At 39.5% G+C, this 22,140-nt stretch overlaps 1 protein-coding gene across 1 annotated transcript in view; it reads right to left on the reverse strand.

The window, feature by feature from the left end:
- Positions 1 to 22,140, reverse strand: part of LOC141699857 (uncharacterized) — a 53,400-nt gene that overhangs the window by 30,919 nt on the left and 341 nt on the right. Inside the window, exon 2 of the mRNA XM_074503666.1 lies at positions 21,808 to 22,070. Coding sequence (XP_074359767.1) covers positions 21,808 to 22,070 — 263 coding nt within the window. The remainder of the gene's footprint in view (positions 1 to 21,807; positions 22,071 to 22,140) is intronic.

Here is a 22,140-nt window from a genome sequence, read left to right on the forward strand (position 1 = left end):
GCCAAGTTCTCGAAGTGCGAGTTTTGGTAGAGAGAAGTTCAGTTTTTAGGACATGTGGTGAGTAGAAAAGGAGTTTTAGTTGACCCTGCCAAGATAGAGGCGGTATCCAATTGGGAAAGACCAACTACCCCAACGGAGATTAGGAGTTTTATGGGTTTAGTAGGATATTACCGAAGATTTGTGCAAGACTTTTCTAAGATAGCCGGTCCACTGACTAGACTTACCCGGAAGGCAGAAAAGTTTGTAGGGACAGAGAAATGTGAGGAGAGTTTTCAAGAACTGAAAAGGAGGCTGGTATCAGCACCAGTGCTCGCTCTTCCCGATGGAAAGGGAGAGTTTGTGATATACAGCGACGCATCACTTAAAGGATTAGGATGTGTACTGATGCAGCACGACAAAGTTATAGCGCATGCCTCTCGGCAATTAAAGGAATATGAGAGCAGATTCCCTACACATGATCTAGAATTAGAAGCCATAGTGTTTGCCCTAAAAATTTGGAGACACTACCTATACAGTGAGAAATTTGAGATCTACACTGACCATAAAAGCCTCAAATATATTTTCACTCAAAAGGAACTGAACATGAGACAGAGGAGATGGTTAGAGTTGATAAAAGACTATGACTGTGAAATTTTGTATCACCCGGGTAAAGCCAATGTGGTGGCTGACGCCCTTAGTAGGAAGGAAAGACTCAAGATGTTAATGACATCGGAGGAGTTGATTAAGGAATTTGAGAAGATGGAAATTGACGTAAGGATGACTGGTAGGGGAACGGAAGGATTATTTGAGCTTAAGCTATTGCCAGAGCTGACTGAAAAGATACGAGTATATCAGGAAAAGAAGATGAGTGAGGAAAGAGGAACATTGACCGGTGAAGAAGTGAGATGCGAGAAGGATGAGAAAGGGATCATGAGGTATGCGTCCCGAATTTGGATTCCAAATGTGCAAGAGTTAAAGGATGAGCTATTGCACGAAGGGTACAGCTCTAGATATTCAATCCACCCAGGAAGTACGAAAATGTACCGTGACCTTAAGGAATATTGATAGGGATAAATAAGTCCTGATTTTATAAATAATGGGCTGATAGGCCCAATAAGAAGATGTATGATATTCAGACCAGAAAGGTTAAGCCTGATGGACCAGATCAGGTCTGATGGAATAAAAGAGGCCCAAAAGCCCTGATTATTAATTAATTTCGTAATTAATTAATAAGGGAAAAATCAGCTATTGAGAAGAGTCCTGATAAGGATATAAATCCTTATAGATTATCCTCAAGGGGACCTAAAAGGATAAGGAATCAGTTTCCTACTATCTAGGACTCCAAAGTTGTAATAACCCCAATTTTTGGAAATTTTTGAAACCCTTATGAATAGTGTTTTTGCTGAATGAGAAAACTTTTCATGCCACACTATGTAGGGGTTCTGATATGGATATTCTGAGATTTTATTAGTACTTTATATGGGATATAAGTGTATGTAAAGATCGTCAGAATCCAAATCCGAACACTTTGATTTTTCCCGGAAATCCACTAGATACGGAAAGAATTGAGAAAAAGGTAACAGGATAAAAAGGATTTAAATTAAAGGATTATAAGAGAGGATCATAGAAGGAATACAATATATTGAGAAAGGTTAAGGGAACCTAAGTAATAAGATCCCGGGTATGATCCCTCAAACGATAAACGAAAACGAAAGTTAAGCGAACCGTATAACAGATCAGCGGTCATTAGGCAAACAATTAAAAGCTAATCAAAGGGATTAGAGAGGATGATGTCACCCAACCAATGAGAAGAGGACAAGGAGGGGAGGATGACATCATGAGGATGACACAAGCATGACATGGGAAGGAAGGAGATGTGGTGGCTTTTTAACCACACAAAATCAAGGGAAACTAGGTAATTTACTAAAACAAACACAAAAATCAAACCAACCAAGCCAAGCAAATCATTTTTCATCAAAATCAAAAAGAAACCAAGGCATTGTTCTTCATGCTCTCGGCCAAAACAGAACCAGCACACTAAAACTGCTGTATATCCTTCATTTCTCACTCAAATATTGTGTTCTATAGCTCATTTGAAAGGTATTGAGATGACCTACAACTCTTGTTCACAAGTCTCGTCCAAATAATCATGGTAAGACCCTCATTTTTATAGTTCTTTAAATCGGACTTTTAGAAACTTCAAAGCCTAACTTTGTGTTCTTGATTTCTTTGGAAAGATCAAGCTTGTAGGAGGCTCCCTAAGGCTTCCTAGCAACTTAACACCTCCCAAGGAAGGTATAAACTTCAAACCCTAGCCTTTACTTTATTTGTTAGTAAGTTTAATGGTTGGTTTTGTGAAATGAGAAGCATGGATTGTGATTATTAGTAGTTTGGGTTGAAAACCTTGGAGATTATGGACTGATGTGGTATGGTTTCGGTGAAGTTTTGTTGTATTGATGGTTATGAGTTGGTTAGTGGTTAATTGGAGTAGTTTAAACATTGGTAATCGCGTAAACATAGCCGTCGTAACGTCCGATTTTCTTTGGACTGTTTTTGTGCATAGCATTAGGACCCGAGAACCCCCTGCTAGATTATGACCACTGCCATGTTTAGATAGCTCATGTTACGAGCTTCGCTTTGATATATAGTTCGTTCGATTCCGATGCACGGTTTAGGAGAAACGACCGTTTCAAGTAACGGCGTTTCGCGAACGAAACTTTTCCCTTCGCCTTACTTTGAAACATAGGTTAAAGACCGAAAAGGGTTAATTAATGTATGAAACATTTATGGTAAGTGTGTTAGGCAGTTGGTAAGACACTCGCGAAGGAATCGCCTTAAAACTCGTAAAGGTTAAATTATTAAAAATGGTGGAGCCGAGGGTACCCGGGTGACTTAAGCGAATCAGTGAGCGCAAAACAAGCGTTAGAGTCTAAGTTAGTTAAAGTATAGATTTACAAGTGACTTTGGTTTAATTCCAACTTACTTGTTGCTTATAGGTTACCAGACTCGTCCCGAGCCATTCGTAACCCCCAGTCGCTCAGGCAAGTTTTCTACCCGATATACTGTTGTTGTGATGTAAATATATGTATATGCATTATCTTGTGATAGTGCATGATTGTTATTAGCAAATTTTGCGATATATTGGAGCATGCTGATATGGTATATATGCATATCTATTTCGTAATCTGGTTATCTATCTGTTGATTTCAATGCTTATAGTTGCATAATACCTATGCTAGAAATAAGCAAGTAGTTGCGTATACCCTTAGTATAGGGGATAAAAGGTGAACATATTTCTAAACCGGGAGTCGATGTTCCCGAGTATATTATATATATATATTTATATATATATGGATATAGTTTTTAAAACTATGGATCGAACAAGGTTTATTCGATACCTTTATTTTACTTAATTGAATATTAATTTGAGTATTCATTCGAGGGCTTATGACTCAGTTTATTTTATTATTTGAATATTATTTGAATATTCATTCGAGGGCTTATGACTCAGTTTATTTTATTATTTGAATATTATTTGAATATTCATTCGAGGGCTTATGACTCAGTTTATTTTATTATTTGAATATTATTTGAATATTCATTCGAGGGCTTATGACTCAGTTTATATTATTATTGAATATTACTTGGATATTAATTTGAGGATGTATGACTCCTTTATTTTATGAATATTATTTATAGTATTCATTCGAGGTATTATGACTCCGCTTATTACTTAATAATATTCTTTATTGTATTAAAGAATAAGGTGTCGATAATCAAACTTATTTTTGATTATTCAAATAAAGATATTACTTTTGTATAAGTATATCTTTGATTATTTGCTATTCATTCAAGTATAAGTTTTCCAACTTCTACCTCAATTATTCTTATGGGAATATTATTTAAATAATAATATTCAGATATTTCTTTCATATCGGGACTGATTTATTTTAATAAATCAGTATTACTCAAAACATTCTTAAAAATGTTTTCGAGTCTTCAAAATGATTTTTAAAAGTTAGAGCGGATCCCAAAACTCATTTTTATATTTAAGATCTTCCTTTCAAAGGGGATTAAAATATTCGCTCAAAACCTGGGGAATCCGGCTCAGTGGTGTATTTTATATTCGCAACGAGGTTGTTGTTTTGGTAAATGAATTGATTACTTACCCAACGTTCGGGAAGTAAGTCCATCTAATGAGTCGGCATAAGCAACATGGGCTCAGTGGGCGTCCATGATAGTGTAAGTGGCTCAGTGGGAGTCCATCAAATGCATAAGTGGCTGAGTGGCAGTCCAGCATAAGGTCCTATTGCGACCAGGGTGATGACCAGTGGGGAATTCGTCCATCTACTAGTAGAAAAGGTTACTTATTGGTATCTTTGCCTGATCAGCAAGATATCAGGTTTATGCCAAAATTCTTTTCCTTCCAAATTCATTGGATATTGCAACTCTATTCATACTTTACATGACAGAGGTTTTCAGGAAATGTATGGGAGATATATATGAATATATTTATATATCGGGACTTAATGAAGTATCTCGTAACTTCATTATTTATAATGATATTCAAAGATTGAATCTATTCAAATCTTGTCTTGTAGTCTCATCTATATGATGAACCTTTGAAACTGATTATAACTTGAACGGGGGTAGTTCAAGTAGTATTTGGGAAAGATATAAGTATTTTGGGGTATCTTGTAACTTCATCTTTTAAACTTATATCTAGTTAATGATTGTCTTATGAATGACAAAGATTTTCGGAAAAACGTTGAGACAAGGTTAGATATATGAGATCACCTTGCAACGATATTTTTTATATATACAGTTATAAACTGGAACTCTGTGTGTATTATGCATGGAAGAGGACTTCCCATATTTTGAAAAGTATATATGTATATATATATACTGAATATTTTGCGACTTCATCGCATTAAGATATCAACTTGGTTCATTTCTTTTGACCAAGACTTTCATGAGTACTATGAGAAGGCTCATATATTGTTAATCATTATACATATTATTTTGGTGGGCTTGCTGCTCACCCTTGCTTTATTTCTTCATCACACAACAACAGTTAGGAAAGATGGCCAGACTCCAGCAGACCCAGCGCAAGCGCGTGGGAAGCGTCCCGCGTCTTCCCGTTGATGTTGTAGCTGCTATAGCTGCAGAGGTAGATCTATTGTAGATCAGACCATCTACTTTTGAGAATCAATTATGTATAATTATAACTTGTGGCAGATAATGGCAATTAACTGTAAATTTATCAAGTAATCATTTTGGGTTGTAATAACTTTTAAATTGTGGATTCAAAGACTTGTACTTATTTAAATTTCATCTCTGAGACTATAACGGGTTGTGGTGTGTGTTAGTGTGGGGTCACAGCATAAGGTTATTTATTATTAATTAAGTGAAGTGATATTATGGAAAGAAAGACCGTGACGACCCGGATCCCCGACCCCGGATCTGGGGGGTGTTACAGAAATGGTATCAGAGCTAAGCGTTATAAACCTCAGAGATGATGTGACGTTAAGATAATAAGTTCACAAAGATAATAAGAACTCTTGCCAAGTTCAAAGTCGGGCTACCTAACGTAGTACTGACAGTTAAAACCCTTATGGGAAACCTTATAAATATCGTGATAGGAGCGTAGTTCGTTATCGTATATGGTAGCGGGACTCCGAACCCTGAGGTTGAGGAGCAACATCGCGATGATGTTTTATTACTAATTGGAGATCGGATTGTGGATCCGATAGAGTGTCCTAATGCAGGACCGAATGATGTTGATATTGAGGATGTAGTGGTTGAGGATGTTGTCCTAGAGGGATAGTTGTTGAGGAGGATCCCATGGAGGATCCCGACAAGATTGGATAAAGGACCACTGATGAATTGATGACCATGGTTAGGTCGACTACCAGAGGTAGGATTGGCCGGTCACTACCGGAGGTTCGTTCAAGTTTGTAAAGATAGTAACCCCTTTAACGCGGCTTACTCGTAAGACTGAGAAGTTCGAATGGACAGAGAAATGCGAGAACAGCTTTCAAGAACTGAAGCAGAGGTTGGTGATGGCCCCTATGCTGGCATTGCCGGATGGAAAAGGAGATTTTGTGAAGTGTAGTGACGCTTCGCACAAGGGCTTAGGGTGCGTGCTTATGCAGCACGGTAAGGTAATCGCGTACATGTCAAGACAATTAAGGTAATATGAAATTCGATATCCCCGCCCATGAGCTTAGGCTCGTGGCAATAGTTTTACCCTAAAGATTGGAGGCACTACTTGTATGGAGAGAAGTGCGAGAATTACCTAAGCCATAAGTGCTCTAGTACATTTTCACGTAGAAAGAGCTCAACATATGCCAGAGGAGGCAGTTAGAGCTAATCAAGAATAATGATTGGGAGATTCTTTATCATTCGGGGAAAGTCAATGTGGTGGCTGATGCCCTTAGTAAAAAGGAGAGACTCAAGATGATAATGTCTTTGGGAGAGTTTATAAGAGATTTTGGAAATAGTAGTGAAGGTAACCGGAGCCGGTATCGAAAAGCTGTTTGAGATTGCAATAGAGACCGAATTATTGGAAAAGAGCATATGGTGCCAGAGAAAGATGATAAGGGAATAATGAGGTATTCCTATAGAATTTGGGTTCCGAAAGTTCAAGAGCGTAAGGATGAGAACTTAGATGAGAGCCATAGTTTGAGGAATAAGATTTAGAGCAAACCCTAAACGTGATAGTCAGGGAGGTCGCCATCAAGATAGAAGGAACCCATGACATAATGGAGTGGAAAATGAGGATTTTAAATTAAAAGATGACCCCAATTATGGGGAGTAGGATGAAACATTTCATACTAAGGAAACAGAAAGTCGAGTAAGGAAAGGAGACCCGAGACGGTACTCCTATACGGTAATTCATGGACCTGTCTAGACAGAACTTAGACTATTATCCCCAACCACCACCTTGAGGAAACAATGCGATAGGAAATTCTTTCAGGACCTTTAAGTCTCTAAGCTCTCAGAGTTCCAAGGAACAGGTTGACCTAGTCGAGGCAAGAGCCTGGCTAAAGGAAATAGAGGAATCATTTGAGATTCTGAATGATTGACGAACCACAAAAGACTGTTTTTGTCACTTACCCTCCTAAGAGAGAGACCACCCGCTGGTGAAAGACCAAGAAAGGCACGGAGCCAGAGGTTAGAATAAACTGATTTAAGTTTAGTCAATTATTTTCGGGAAAGTAATTCCCAAAGATAAGGAGATAGTGTAAAAGCTTTGGAGCTAGAACAAAAGTGGATGAGTATGATGAATTATGAATCTAAGTTGTAAAAGTTATCAAGATTCGTTCTGAGGACACTCGTTCTGAGGACACGAATCCAGAATGACGGGATGTTTGGAATCAATACTTATGTTGTGTTAGTTCATGAAATAATTATAAGAGAAAGGAAAATAAAAAGAAACTGAAGTGGAAAGGAATATAAAGGCAATAGAGTTTAAGGTATGATAAGGAAGTGGGTATGAGGAAACCCTAAAGACTCGTAGCAATAGAAATAGAAAAGTATGTAATCGTCAGGATGAGGGTGATTCATCATGAGTTAAAATTGCTGGGTGAAGGCATAAGAGATACATATATTTTATCCCTAGTAAGTTGGGAGGATTCAAGGAAACCTTGAGATAGTTCGAAGGATAAATAATAAGACGCGGATAGACTAAGGAGACAAGAAAGTAAGAAGGTAGGAAAATTGGATGAAGGAAGTGACCTTCAAGAATGTGAAGTGTAAGACCGGTGGCTTGATACCCAGAAAGGGAGACGCCATGTATGAAAGATATCCCAACATTGAGGTGACTGTTGAGATAAACAACAAAAGTAAACACGGAATTATTAAGAAGAAGTTCACGTTGAACACGACCAATATCTTCCAGAACATCCTTGTTATCGTTACCAAATTAGGCAAGAAAAGCGGATAACCGTTGTTATCTTTTGGGAGGCCATATTGATTGACCTCATGTTGTATACAGATGTTATTGTGAAATTAGGCATATACTATCGAGGTGGGAATGATTGAATAAGACACCCTTATCAGGGATATATGACTTGATTTATCCATGGAAGGATGCAGGTACCTTTTAAAGGTGGAATTAAGGATAGAACATCGGTAACTTAAAATGAATCCTAGGGGAATGCATAAAGGTTGGCATTTCACCCTTAATAGGGACAGTATGAGTTTTGACAGGATGAATTGGAAAGGGTTAAGGTAACAACAACCTTTAAGGATCAGTGGAGAAATTTTTCAGAAGTATATAGACAATGGTTCTAGTAATAGTGAATGGTATTTTGATATGCCCTGTATCTAGGGAATACAGGAGGAACGATTGAAGGATAACCTTAGAGGTTTTACAAGGAGAAAGGTAATATTCAAAATTCTCAAGAATAAAAATGTTGATAAAAGAAATATGACGTAATTATAATGGTGCCAAGTGGGGCACGTGTTAAACCACGAGAAAGTATGGATCGAACCAGTAAAGGTCGAAATTGTTCAGGGCAATTAGGACCTAAGACAAAAGATGTTCTAAGTACGATCGAGAGTCAGTCGCGACAGTGATTAACCTCTAAAGACTGAGGCAATAACTTATGGAAAAATGGTGATTTTTTTTTACTCATCAGATTTTAAGGAAAGCATTTTCACATAAGCTGTGATTGAAATAAGGTAGAAAATTTATTTGGAGGTGGTTAATGTGACATTGACTGTAAGGAAATTTTACTATCAGGAAAGGCCAAAGAGGTGGCCGACACTTTAAAGGTAAGAGGATAATTATAGGCGCTTGTGCCAAAAGAATACAGTGATGATGGTTAAAACTGTGAAGGTTGTATTATGGTTTGGAGGATTGACATTCCTTCTGATGACTGTGCAATACCCAACCGTAATAGTAGTTGGTAAAAGTTTAATTCGTGTAATCGCCATGAGCGGGCTATCTATCTCAGAAGATACTATCTTGAGATAAGCCAGGACTATATTTCAAAAAGGACTAAACAAACCTTTGAGTTAAGTCTTCTATTGAAGGCATATGATTAAGAATGGTATTAACCTGCTATCGTTGCTTTGAGCGAAACTCTTCTGCAAATTTTATCTGCTTCATGTCATGTATGTATGTCAGAATCAGGAGTGTACTCCATGAATCATGAATGGTGATTATGTTACCTCCTTAGAAGGATTTGATACGACATGTATGGACTCCGTATGGTTAGCTATTAAGACTTCATGGAAAATGAATGACTACAGTAGGTCAGTGGTGGACCATGGTAAGGCAGCAATGATTATGCGAGTATTAAGCTGATTACAACCGTGAGAGTTGTATTGGAATGGGTGTTGAGATTGAGTACCACTAATCGGGTCGTGGTAGTGTATAAGTTATCATTGATAGACTAATTAAGTAGAGTATCTACCTAGTGAATAATTATTCTTTCTTATCAATAGAGAGTCGTATTATTATACGAGGAAGGTTGCGGTGCAAGCATAGAATTCTAGTAACGATGATGTATAGAATGAGATCCCAGATTCGATTTTCGATGTCGAGGGAGTTTCAAAGGTGATTGTGTATAAGCTCGAGGAAGAGCATGGATCCATAGAATGATGGACGGAATAGCAAAAATATTTAGGCATGGGAAATACGAGGCTATAATGCTTAATGTTGATTTATATACGTATATGATTTGTTCTCCTATGACAAACCTCTATAGTTCAGAGGTAGGTTCCAAGCCAGATATTTTGTGGCAGTATATTTTTTTTTCATATATACAATTCTCTTCAATTCGTTCTTTTCTCTTCTTTTCATTTCATGTAAGCTGAGAAGAACAACCCTTCCAAAAAGGGGAGGTATTGTTGAATGACTATCTATCTGTGTGATAGAAGCCTAGTAGGATACCAGCTATTGTTTAATTGCTTGTCAAGTACTAAAGGCTGGCCACCTTCTGTAATAACTAAGCGATATAACAAGTGTTCATGATCATAGTGATCTCTCAACAAATTCCTTTACTTCTATTTGATTGATCAAATTTTGGAAAATAGAAACAACTGAAAAAGGAGTAATAAAGTGGTGGTAGTATGCGGAATGGGAACACATTCGTGATACTAAGGTTCACGTGGTTATTAAAAGGTTATAGAACGCTAACGAGCAAAAGTATAACCAGTATAATATTAGGAACGGAAGGTAGTAGCGATTACGAACTGGAAAAGAATGGGTATTGAGAAGCAAAAGCTCTAATGCTAAAAGCTATAATGAGAGTCTGTGCAATAGACTTGAAAGAAATTGGAATGATCACTTAACACGGATTGAGTTTTTTTACGACAATAGATCATATGTCAGTATTGAGATATCACCTTATGAGATCCTTGAGGGAAGACAATATCGATCTCCCTTATGTTAGGATGAAGTTGTAGAGCGCAAGATGCTCGGACCAGCAGTGGTCTAAAGGACCAAGGATATGATAGATCTAATCAGAGCACGGCTGGTAGTAGCCCAAGATGGACATGATAAGTATGTTGATTTGACACGAAAGGATAAAGAGTACGAAATAGGGGACCTAGTAATGTTATAGGTATCCCTTGGAAAGGATTGATGAGGTTCGGAAAGAAAGGAAAGCTAAGTCTACAATTTGTTGGACCCTCGGATATATTAAGACGTTTGGGAAGTTAGCATATGAGCTAGCCCTACCCCCGAACCTGTAGCAAGTTCATAACGTGTTCCACGTATCAATGTTAAGGAAGTGTAATTTGGATGCCAGACAAATAGGGGCATATGAGCGCATAGACATGCAACCCGACGTAATCTGTATGGAGCAACCAGGAAGGGTTATAGAGTGAAAAGGAACAAGTGCTTAGGGGAAGGATTATCAAACTAGGCAGAGTTTGGTGGCAGGACCACAATATGGGAAAATTTACTCGAGAGTTAGAAAGTGTAATGCTAAGAAAGTATCCCCATTTGTTTTCTATTTGATTCCGGGACGGAATCCTTTTAAGGAGGGGAGACTGTAATAACCCCAATTTTTGGAAATTTTTGAAACCCTTATGAATAGTGTTTTTGCTGAATGAGAAAACTTTTCATGCCACACTATGTAGGGGTTCTGATATGGATATTCTGAGATTTTATTAGTACTTTATATGGGATATAAGTGTATGTAAAGATCGTCAGAATCCAAATCCGAACACTTTGATTTTTCCCGGAAATCCACTAGATACGGAAAGAATTGAGAAAAAGGTAACAGGATAAAAAGGATTTAAATTAAAGGATTATAAGAGAGGATCATAGAAGGAATACAATATATTGAGAAAGGTTAAGGGAACCTAAGTAATAAGATCCCGGGTATGATCCTTCAAACGATACGAAAACGAAAGTTAAGCGAACCGTATAACAGATCAGCGGTCATTAGGCAAACAATTAAAAGCTAATCAAAGGGATTAGAGAGGATGATGTCACCCAACCAATGAGAAGAGGACAAGGAGGGGAGGATGACATCATGAGGATGACACAAGCATGACATGGAAAGGAAGGAGATGTGGTGACTTTTTAACCACACAAAATCAAGGGAAACTAGGTAATTTACTAAAACAAACACAAAAATCAAACCAACCAAGCCAAGCAAATCATTTTTCATCAAAATCAAAAAGAAACCAAGGCATTGTTCTTCATGCTCTCGGCCAAAACAGAACCAGCACACTAAAACTGCTGTATATCCTTCATTTCTCACTCAAATATTGTGTTCTATAGCTCATTGGAAAGGTATTGAGATGACCTACAACTCTTGTTCACAAGTCTCGTCCAAATAATCATGGTAAGACCCTCATTTTTATAGTTCTTTAAATCGGACTTTTAGAAACTTCAAAGCCTAACTTTGTGTTCTTGATTTCTTTGGAAAGATCAAGCTTGTAGGAGGCTCCCTAAGGCTTCCTAGCAACTTAACACCTCCCAAGGAAGGTATAAACTTCAAACCCTAGCCTTTACTTTATTTGTTAGTAAGTTTAATGGTTGGTTTTGTGAAATGAGAAGCATGGATTGTGATTATTAGTAGTTTGGTTTGATTTGGAAGTGTTTTGGTAATTGAAGCTTGATTATAGTTCATAGGTCTTGATTGTGGTTGTTTGAGTTGAAAACCTTGGAGATTATGGACTGATGTGGTATGGTTTCGGTGAAGTTTTGTTGTATTGATGGTTATGAGTTGGTTGGTGGTTAATTGGAGTAGTTTAAACATTGGTAATCGCGTAAACATAGCCGTCGTAACGTCCGATTTTCTTTGGACTATTTTTGTGCATAGCATTAGGACCCGAGAACCCCCTGCTAGATTATTACCACTGCCATGTTTAGATAGCTCATGTTACGAGCTTCGCTTTGATATATAGTTCGTTCGATTCCGATGCACGGTTTAGGAGAAACGACCGTTTCAAGTAACGGTGTTTCGCGAACGAAACTTTTCCCCTCGCCTTACTTTGAAACATAGGTTAAAGGCCGAAAAGGATTAATTAATGTATGAAACATTTATGGTAAGTGTGTTAGGCAGTTGGTAAGACACTCGCGAAGGAATCGCCTTAAAACTCGTAAAGGTTAAATTATTAAAAATGGTGGAGCCGAGGGTACCCGGGTGACTTAAGCGAATCAGTGAGCGCAAAACAAGCGTTAGAGTCTAAGTTAGTTAAAGTATAGATTTACAAGTGACTTTGGTTTAATTCCAACTTACTTGTTGCTTATAGGTTACCAGACTCGTCCCGAGCCATTCGTAACCCCCGTCGCTCAGGCAAGTTTTCTACCCGATATACTGTTGTTGTGATGTAAATATATGTATATGCATTATCTTGTGATAGTGCATGATTGTTATTAGCAAATTTTGCGATATATTGGAGCATGCTGATATGGTATATATGCATATCTATTTCGTAATCTGGTTATCTATCTGTTGATTTCAATGCTTATAGTTGCATAATACCTATGCTAGAAATAAGCAAGTAGTTGCGTATACCCTTAGTATAGGGGATAAAAGGTGAACATATTTCTAAACCGGGAGTCGATGTTCCCGAGTATATTATATATATATATATTTATATATATATGGATATAGTTTTTAAAACTATGGATCGAATAAGGTTTATTCGATACCTTTATTTTACTTAATTGAATATTAATTTGAGTATTCATTCGAGGGCTTATGACTCAGTTTATTTTATTATTTGAATATTATTTGAATATTCATTCGAGGGCTTATGACTCAGTTTATTTTATTATTTGAATATTATTTGAATATTCATTCGAGGGCTTATGACTCAGTTTATTTTATTATTTGAATATTATTTGAATATTCATTCGAGGGCTTATGACTCAGTTTATATTATTATTGAATATTACTTGGATATTAATTTGAGGATGTATGACTCCTTTATTTTATGAATATTATTTATAGTATTCATTCGAGGTATTATGACTCCGCTTATTACTTAATAATATTCTTTATTGTATTAAAGAATAAGGTGTCGATAATCAAACTTATTTTTGATTATTCAAATAAAGATATTACTTTCGTATAAGTATATCTTTGATTATTTGCTATTCATTCAAGTATAAGTTTTCCAACTTCTACCTCAATTATTCTTATGGGAATATTATTTAAATAATAATATTCAGATATTTCTTTCATATCGGGACTGATTTATTTTAATAAATCAGTATTACTCCAAACATTCTTAAAAATGTTTTCGAGTCTTCAAAATGATTTTTAAAAGTTAGAGCGGATCCCAAAACTCATTTTTATATTTAAGATCTTCCTTTCAAAGGGGATTAAAATATTCGCTCAAAACCTGGGGAATCCGGCTCAGTGGTGTATTTTATATTCGCAACGAGGTTGTTGTTTTGGTAAATGAATTGATTACTTACCCAACGTTCGGGAAGTAAGTCCATCTAATGAGTCGGCATAAGCAACATGGGCTCAGTGGGCGTCCATAATAGTGTAAGTGGCTCAGTGGGAGTCCATCAAATGCATAAGTGGCTGAGTGGCAGTCCAGCATAAGGTCCTATTGCGACCAGGGTGATGACCAGTGGGGAATTCGTCCATCTACTAGTAGAAAAGGTTACTTATTGGTATCTTTTCCTGATCAGCAAGATATCAGGTTTATGCCAAAATTCTTTTCCTTCCAAATTCATTGGATATTGCAACTCTGTTCATACTTTACATGACAGAGGTTTTCAGGAAATGTATGGGAGATATATATGAATATATTTATATATCGGGACTTAATGAAGTATCTCGTAACTTCATTATTTATAATGATATTCAAAGATTGAATCTATTCAAATCTTGTCTTGTAGTCTCATCTATATGATGAACCTTTGAAACTGATTATAACTTGAATGGGGGTAGTTCAAGTAGTATTTGGGAAAGATATAAGTATTTTGGGGTATCTTGTAACTTCATCTTTTAAACTTATATCTAGTTAATGATTGTCTTATGAATGACAAAGATTTTCGGAAAAACGTTGAGACAAGGTTAGATATATGAGATCACCTTGCAACGATATTTTTTATATATACAGTTATAAACTGGAACTCTGTGTGTATTATGCATGGAAGAGGACTTCCCATATTTTGAAAAGTATATATGTATATATATATACTGAATATTTTGCGACTTCATCGCATTAAGATATCAACTTGGTTCATTTCTTTTGACCAAGACTTTCATGAGTACTATGAGAAGGCTCATATATTGTTAATCATTATACATATTATTTTGGTGGGCTTGCTGCTCACCCTTGCTTTATTTCTTCATCACACAACAACAGTTAGGAAAGATGGCCAGACTCCAGCAGACCCAGCGCAAGCGCGTGGGAAGCGTCCCGCGTCTTCCCGTTGATGTTGTAGCTGCTATAGCTGCAGAGGTAGATCTATTGTAGATCAGACCATCTACTTTTGAGAATCAATTATGTATAATTATAACTTGTGGCAGATAATGGCAATTAACTGTAAATTTATCAAGTAATCATTTTGGGTTGTAATAACTTTTAAATTGTGGATTCAAAGACTTGTACTTATTTAAATTTCATCTCTGAGACTATACCGGGTTGTGGTGTGTGTTAGTGTGGGGTCACAGCATAAGGTTATTTATTATTAATTAAGTGAAGTGATATTATGGAAAGAAAGACCGTGACGACCCGGATCCCCGACCCCGGATCTGGGGGGTGTTACAAAAGTCCATTCTAATTATGAGACTTGCCCACCAAGTCTCTTATACCAAGTCCAATTCAAGGACCACCAACATCTATATAAGGGGCCTCACCCCACAAATCAGAACTACGTTTTTTGGCTTGATTATCTAATTCACAGAGATACGTAGGCATCTCGTAAAGGCAGATTGAGTCACGAAGCACGAGAGCAGCCATTAAAGGCCTTGAGCTCCCGAATCTTAGTATTAAATACAGCAAATAATAACCTTAGCTTTTTATCCATAACATTTGGCGCCGTCTGTGGGAAAAACAACAACCATGGCGAGAACACGGAGAACAATTGGAGCTCTAGAGGAAGGAACACCATCAGAGACAACCCAGGTGATTTCATCAACCGTGGAGGTTCCTCCCCATTCAACTTATGCATCTACTCAGGGGGAAGCCCAGACAGGGGCAACTCAACCTCAGCCATAAGGGACAACTCCCTCGACTATTCAAGGTACGAATCCTCAAGTTCAACAAGTACATATACCTGTGAATTCTCGACCCGTCGGGTATGAATATTCAACTGTTGTTACTACTAACCCCCCTTATGGGATGCCCCTTCACCCTGAGGTTGGAGGAAGCGGATATGCTGGGCGAAGTGAATCACGAGGGCGGTCGCCCCCCTATATACGAGGTTTGGATCCTATCCCTGAGGATCGGGAATTTTCTGGTCCATACACTGAGAGAGACTCCGAATCTTCGGATGATGAAGTGGCCCCGAGAAGGAGGCGTCCTGGAAAAGAGCCAATGGCCGATGGAAGGCAACGCCCCCAAAGCACCCCAGGGGTGAATCCCCAAGAAGTGCAGGAAAAGATCAGGGCTCATGAGGCTGAAATCCAAAGGCTGAGGCGTGATTTGGAGGCTCACCAAGCCACCAGACCCCACATACCTCCTAGGGGGAGAAATCCTCCTCCTATCATAGACCTGGATGGTCCGGTAAGAAGAAGGGCTGCTGTCCCAAGAACTGATCCAAGCAATCTCCTTCCCCTTGGAGATCCTGACGATCCAACTCCACCCTTCACAGAAGAGATAATGAATGCCCATATCTCAAGGAAATTCAAGATGCCCACTATCAAAGCCTATGATGGCACGGGAGACCCCGCTAATCATGTTAGGACATTCTCTAATGCACTGTTGCTGCAACCCGTGAATGATGCTATAAAATGTCGGGCCTTCCCTCAAACCCTGTCGGGTATGGCTCAAAGATGGTACAGTCGCCTACCCCCAAATTCTATTGGATCATTCAGAGAATTAAGTCAGGCTTTTATTAAGCAATTCATCAGTGGAAGAGTCCATGAAAAAAGTTCAGCATCTCTTATGAGTCTTGTGCAGGGAGCTAAGGAATCCTTAAGAGATTACCTGAATCGTTTTACAAAGGAAGCTTTAAAAGTCCCAGACCTTGATGATAAGGTAGCCATGATAGCACTGCAACAAGGAACTAGGGATGAGTTTTTCAAGATGTCTTTGGCCAAACGACCCCCTGAGAGCATGTTGCAGCTCCAAGAGAGGGCAGGGAAGTATATCAAGGTTGAAGAAAGTATGAGGAAGACCGTAGTAAGTAATGAGCCCACTGGAGGCAAGAAACGAAAAACTGATTTGGAGTATATCGCTAAGGACAAATATCCTAGAACCGAACAAAACCCTGATTCAACCCCCAAGAAGGGAGGACCTGGGCAAAAGTTCACTGAATACGCTAAGCTGAATGCTCCCAGAAGTCAGATTTTGATGGAGATTGAGAAAGACAGAGATATTCGCTGGCCTAAGCCCTTGAAGGCTGATCCCGCCAAGCTAGATAAGGGCAAGTATTGCAGGTTTCACAAAGATGTTGGCCATGACACCGATGAGTGTAGGCAATTGAAAGATGAAATTGAGTTTTTGATTCGAAAAGGAAGATTGAACAAGTATACTGGAGATGGAGGGGACAGAAATAATAATGGAAGGAAGAACTTTGAAGATCGTAGGAGGGACCAAGACGATCAGGGGCGAAACCCCCAGCCTAGAGGACCAGTTATAAACACCATTTATGGAGGGCCGAGACCTCGAGGGCCTGTGATAAACACGATCTTTGGAGGTCCAACTGCTGCTGGATTGTCCAAAAATTCCAGAAAGGCATATACTAGAGAGGTTATGCATATTGTTGGAGAAGCCCCGAAGAGGGCCAGGACAGAAGTAACATTGGCTTTTGATGATTCCGACCTAGAGGGTGTGAAGTTTCCCCATGACGACCCGCTGGTCATAACACCAATAATAGGAAATAGCCCGGTTAAGAGGGTCCTTGTGGATAATGGTGCTTCTGTGGATATCTTGCTCCACGACACCTTTCTAAGGATGGGGTATAACGACTCCCAGTTAACACCAACCGACATGCCGATATATGGATTTGCTGGAGTAGAATGTCCTGTGGAAGGGATAATCAAATTGCCAACCACCATAGGTACGGAGCCAAGGCAAGCAACGCAGATGCTGGATTTCGTGGTGGTAAAGGCTAGTTCGACTTATAATGCTATCATGGGAAGAACAGGGATACATGCCTTCAAGGCAGTTCCCTCTTCCTACCACTCAGTCATGAAGTTTCCCACCCGAAACGGGATTGGAGAAGAAAGAGGAGATCAAAAAATGGCTAGAAGCTGTTATGTGGCCTCTTTGAGGGCAGATGGAGTCGGGGGGCAGGTTCTTCCTATTGAAGATATGGATGTTCGAGAAAATGATGAGAATAGAGGAAGGCCAGCAGAAGAATTGGTCTCGGTTCCTTTAGACCCCGAGAATCCTGAGAGGACGACTTTCATTGGAGCCACATTAGAGGAGCCCCTTAGAGGGAAGTTAGTGAAATTTTTGCAAGAAAATAGTGATGTGTTTGCATGGTCAGCAGCTGATATGCCAGGCATAGACCCGGAGTTGATTACTCACAAGCTAAACGTAGATCCAAGCCGGAAGACAGTGAAACAAAAGAAAAGAAATTTTGCCCCGGAAAGACAAGAGGCTATAAAGCAGGAAGTGGAAAAGCTCTTAGAGGCCGGTTTCATTGAGGAGATTCAATTTCCGGAGTGGTTAGCAAACCCTGTAATGGTGAAGAAGGCTAATGGAAAGTGGAGGATGTGTATAGACTTCACCGATCTGAATGATGCATGCCCCAAAGACTGTTTTCCGCTGCCTAGAATTGATACTTTGATTGATGCCACCGCTGGACATGAGATGCTGAGTTTCATGGATGGGTTTAGCGGATACAACCAGATCAAAATGCATAAGAATGACATTCCAAAGGTATCATTTATCACTGACTTTGGTGTTTATTGTTATCTTGTTATGGCGTTTGGTCTCAAAAATGCAGGAGCCACCTATCAGAGGTTGGTGAATAAAATTTTTAAGGATCTTATTGGGAAGACTATGGAAGTCTATGTTGATGACATGCTAGTCAAGAGTCTAGTAAAGACTGATCATATAACCCATTTGAGGGAAGCTTTTGAGGTCCTGAGGTACCACAAGATGATGTTGAATCCTACGAAGTGTGCTTTCGGAGTAGGATCTGGAAAATTCTTGGGATTGATGGTCTCAAAGAGGGGAATTGAGGCTAACCCCGATAAAATAAAGGCAATCCTGGACATGGAACCCCCAAAAACTGTCAAGGATGTTCAGAAACTCACAGGAAGGGTTGCTGCGCTAGGACGATTCATCTCCAAGTCAGGAGACAAGTGCTTGTCATTCTTCAAGTCATTAAAGAACATTAAAGACTTTGTATGGAGTGAGGAAAATCAGAAGGCATTTGAAGAGTTAAAGAAGTATATGGGCCAGGCCCCGTTGTTGGCCAAGCCAGTTCTGAGTGAAGTTTTATTCTTGTACTTGGCTGTTTCAGAAAGCGCCTTGAGCGCGGTGTTGGTTAAGGAGGAACTGAAAGTCCAGAAACCCGTATACTATGTCAGCAAAATTTTGCATGGTGCTGAGTTGAATTATTCAGCCATTGAGAAATTCGCTTTAGCCTTGGTAATGGCTTCAAGAAAGCTGCGTCCTTATTTTCAAGCTCACCAAATTGAAGTGCTAACAAATCAGCCACTGAGAAATATCATTCACAGTCCCAAGGCAAGTGGGAGACTGATTAAGTGGGCAATAGAGTTGGGAGAGTTCGATCTCAAGTATAAGCCACGTACGGCCATAAAAGCCCAGGCACTAGCTGACTTCGTGGTGGAATGTACCATACCCAACCAAGAAGTCGGGGGGCAGGAAGATACCATACCTCAAGACAAGAGAGTCGACAATGGGGACAGGGAGAAGAATGACAAGGAGAAAGAATATTGGGTTCTCTATTTTGATGGAGCATCAAAAACAAATTCCAGTGGAGCAGGGTTGGTTTTGCAAAGCCCTGATGGGTTCTTAATTGAGTATGATATGAAGTTAGATTTTCCAACCACAAACAATGAGGCAGAGTATGAAGCCCTGATAGCTGGCCTTGGTCTAGCTGGGACACTTAGAGTCAAAAACTTAAAGGTCCGTGGAGACTCGAAGCTGATCATATCCCAGGTAAAGGGAGAATTTGAGGCAAGGGATGATACGATGGCTAAGTATGTCCGCCTAGTAAGGGTTGTGATGACCCAATTTAATGAATGCCATGTTGAACACATTCCGAGGGAAGAAAATGTTAAGGCAGATGCGCTATCAAAGTTCGCTTCGTCTGAGATTGAAGAAAGTTCAGGAAGTGTGTACTTCCGTGTTTTGAAGACACGGAGCATAGATGTTAAGCTAGTGGCTCCCATAGGCTTGGGGACGTCATGGATTGATCCCATCAAGGCTCACATTCAGACCGGTTGGTTGCCAAGTGATGCAACTGAAGCACGGAAGTTAACTGTTCGGGCACTAAGATACTCTTTGATAGATGGGATTCTTTACAAAAGATCTTTCGTGGTTCCCTACTTGAGGTGTCTCAGGCCCGATGAAGCACGCTTGGCTCTTGAAGAAGTGCATGAAGGTATTTGTGGACAACACTTGGGGGGCAGGGCCTTGGCTCATAAGATAACTCGTTTAGGCTTCTATTGGCCAGAAATGATGGCTGATGCCAAAGAATATGTAAAGAAGTGTGACCGCTGTCAGAAGCATGCACCAATTGTTAGACAACCCCCTGAGATGCTGACCTCTATCAACTCGCCTATTCCCTTTGCCATGTGGGGGATGGATATTCTAGGGCCTTTTCCTATGGCCACGGCACAAAGGAAATTTCTGATTGTAGCCATTGATTATTTCACCAAGTGGATCGAAGCCAAACCCTTGGCCAAAATCACTACTAAGCAGGTTGCACAATTCCTGTGGGAAAACATTATGTGCCGATATGGAATTCCCCATATCCTTGTCACTGACAATGGAACACAATTCAACAATGAGGAATTCAAGAAGTATTGTGAAGAAAATGAAATTGAGTTACGATTCACCTCTGTGGCTCACCCGCAAGCCAATGGACAAGCAGAGGTAGCAAATCGGATAATCCTGGATGGACTAAAGAAGAGGATCGAGAAGTCAAGAAATAATTGGGTAGATGAGATACTTCCAATATTATGGGCCTACAGGACTACTTGTAGAGTCACGACAGATGCAACTCCTTTCATGTTGGCATATGGGGCGGAAGCAGTAGTTCCCGTGGAGATATCACATTCCTCTCCAAGGATTCAGGCTTTCGATGAGAAAGAAAATGAGGAAGGGCAGAGATTAGCCCTGGATTTAATTGATGAAGTGCGAGATAAAGCACATGCAAAGATAGTAGAATATCAGAAAAAAGCTTCATTCTACTACAACCTAAGGGTTAAAGAAAGGTTTTTTAAACAAGGCGATCTAATCTTGAGGAAGATAGAAGCATCTGGTGTAGGACAAAAAGGGAAGCTTGCCCCGAATTGGGAAGGGCCGTACAGAGTCAAGAGTGTTCAAGGTAGAGGAACCTACAAGCTAGAGACTATGGATGGTTTTGAAGTCCCGAGAACTTGGCATGCACAAAACCTGAAGGTTTACTATGTGTAGGGAAGCCGGATACGATTCTCACTCGTCAGGATGGCGAGTAGGTTGAAAAGCACCTTGAAGCTTTGCTTGCTTAGGATTTATATGTTTTAGTTTTATTACGAAGTTTATTAAGACTTGTGTAAGGGACGAATCCCAGACAATTTTATGAAATTCATGAGTTCTTCAAAGTATGTTTGTGGCCTAACAAATAAAAATCAAATGCATGGATGCAAGCATAAAAGGTGATAAATGAAATAGATCTGATAGATGTTACAAAAGTTTGATAAATAAAGTCTCGAAAATAAAAAAAAAACAAGCCACGCAGGGCTGAAAAAGCTCTAAGGAGCTGAAGTACCCTCGGCATCCATATCATCGTCCTCTCCACTCTCGCTGGATGTCTCTGTCATCTCGGAGGAGGAGGAAGAGCTGTCGTCCTCAGCAGGTCTGGAAGAAGACTCGGGAGGAGGAAGGAGTGGATCCTGAGGAACATGGTCCGAGACAACTACTCGGGTACGAAACCTCTGTAGCAAAGCCTCGTCATCAGGGCAGATATAGTCCGCCGGGTTAATATCAGGACAAGCCTCGTTCACGGTCCCAAGGGCCGTGTCCCAACCAGTCCTAAAAAACCCAGGAAAGACTGAATCATCCCTAATCCTCATGGATTGGGCAAACTCTTCCGAGTCCAGATAGTTGTCTATAGCTTTATCCTTCTCCGCCCGAAGTACCACCAGCTCGGCGTTAGACTCTCCGAGTTCTTCCTCCTTGCGCTTGAGCTTCTTCTCCAGGGTAGCGTACTTCTTCTGTTGCCTCCTGAGGGCATTATCGGCCTTATCAGAAGCCCGCTTCCATGATTCGGCTTGCCTCACAGCGCCTTGAAAATAGGCGTTAGACTGAAACAAAGCAATTAACAAAGTATAAGGCAAGAAAATGCTACAAAAACGAAAAATAAGTTCAAAAAAG

Source organism: Apium graveolens, chromosome 2 (genome assembly GCF_009905375.1).
Source record: "Apium graveolens cultivar Ventura chromosome 2, ASM990537v1, whole genome shotgun sequence".
In the NCBI taxonomy this organism is placed as follows: Eukaryota; Viridiplantae; Streptophyta; class Magnoliopsida; order Apiales; family Apiaceae; genus Apium; species Apium graveolens.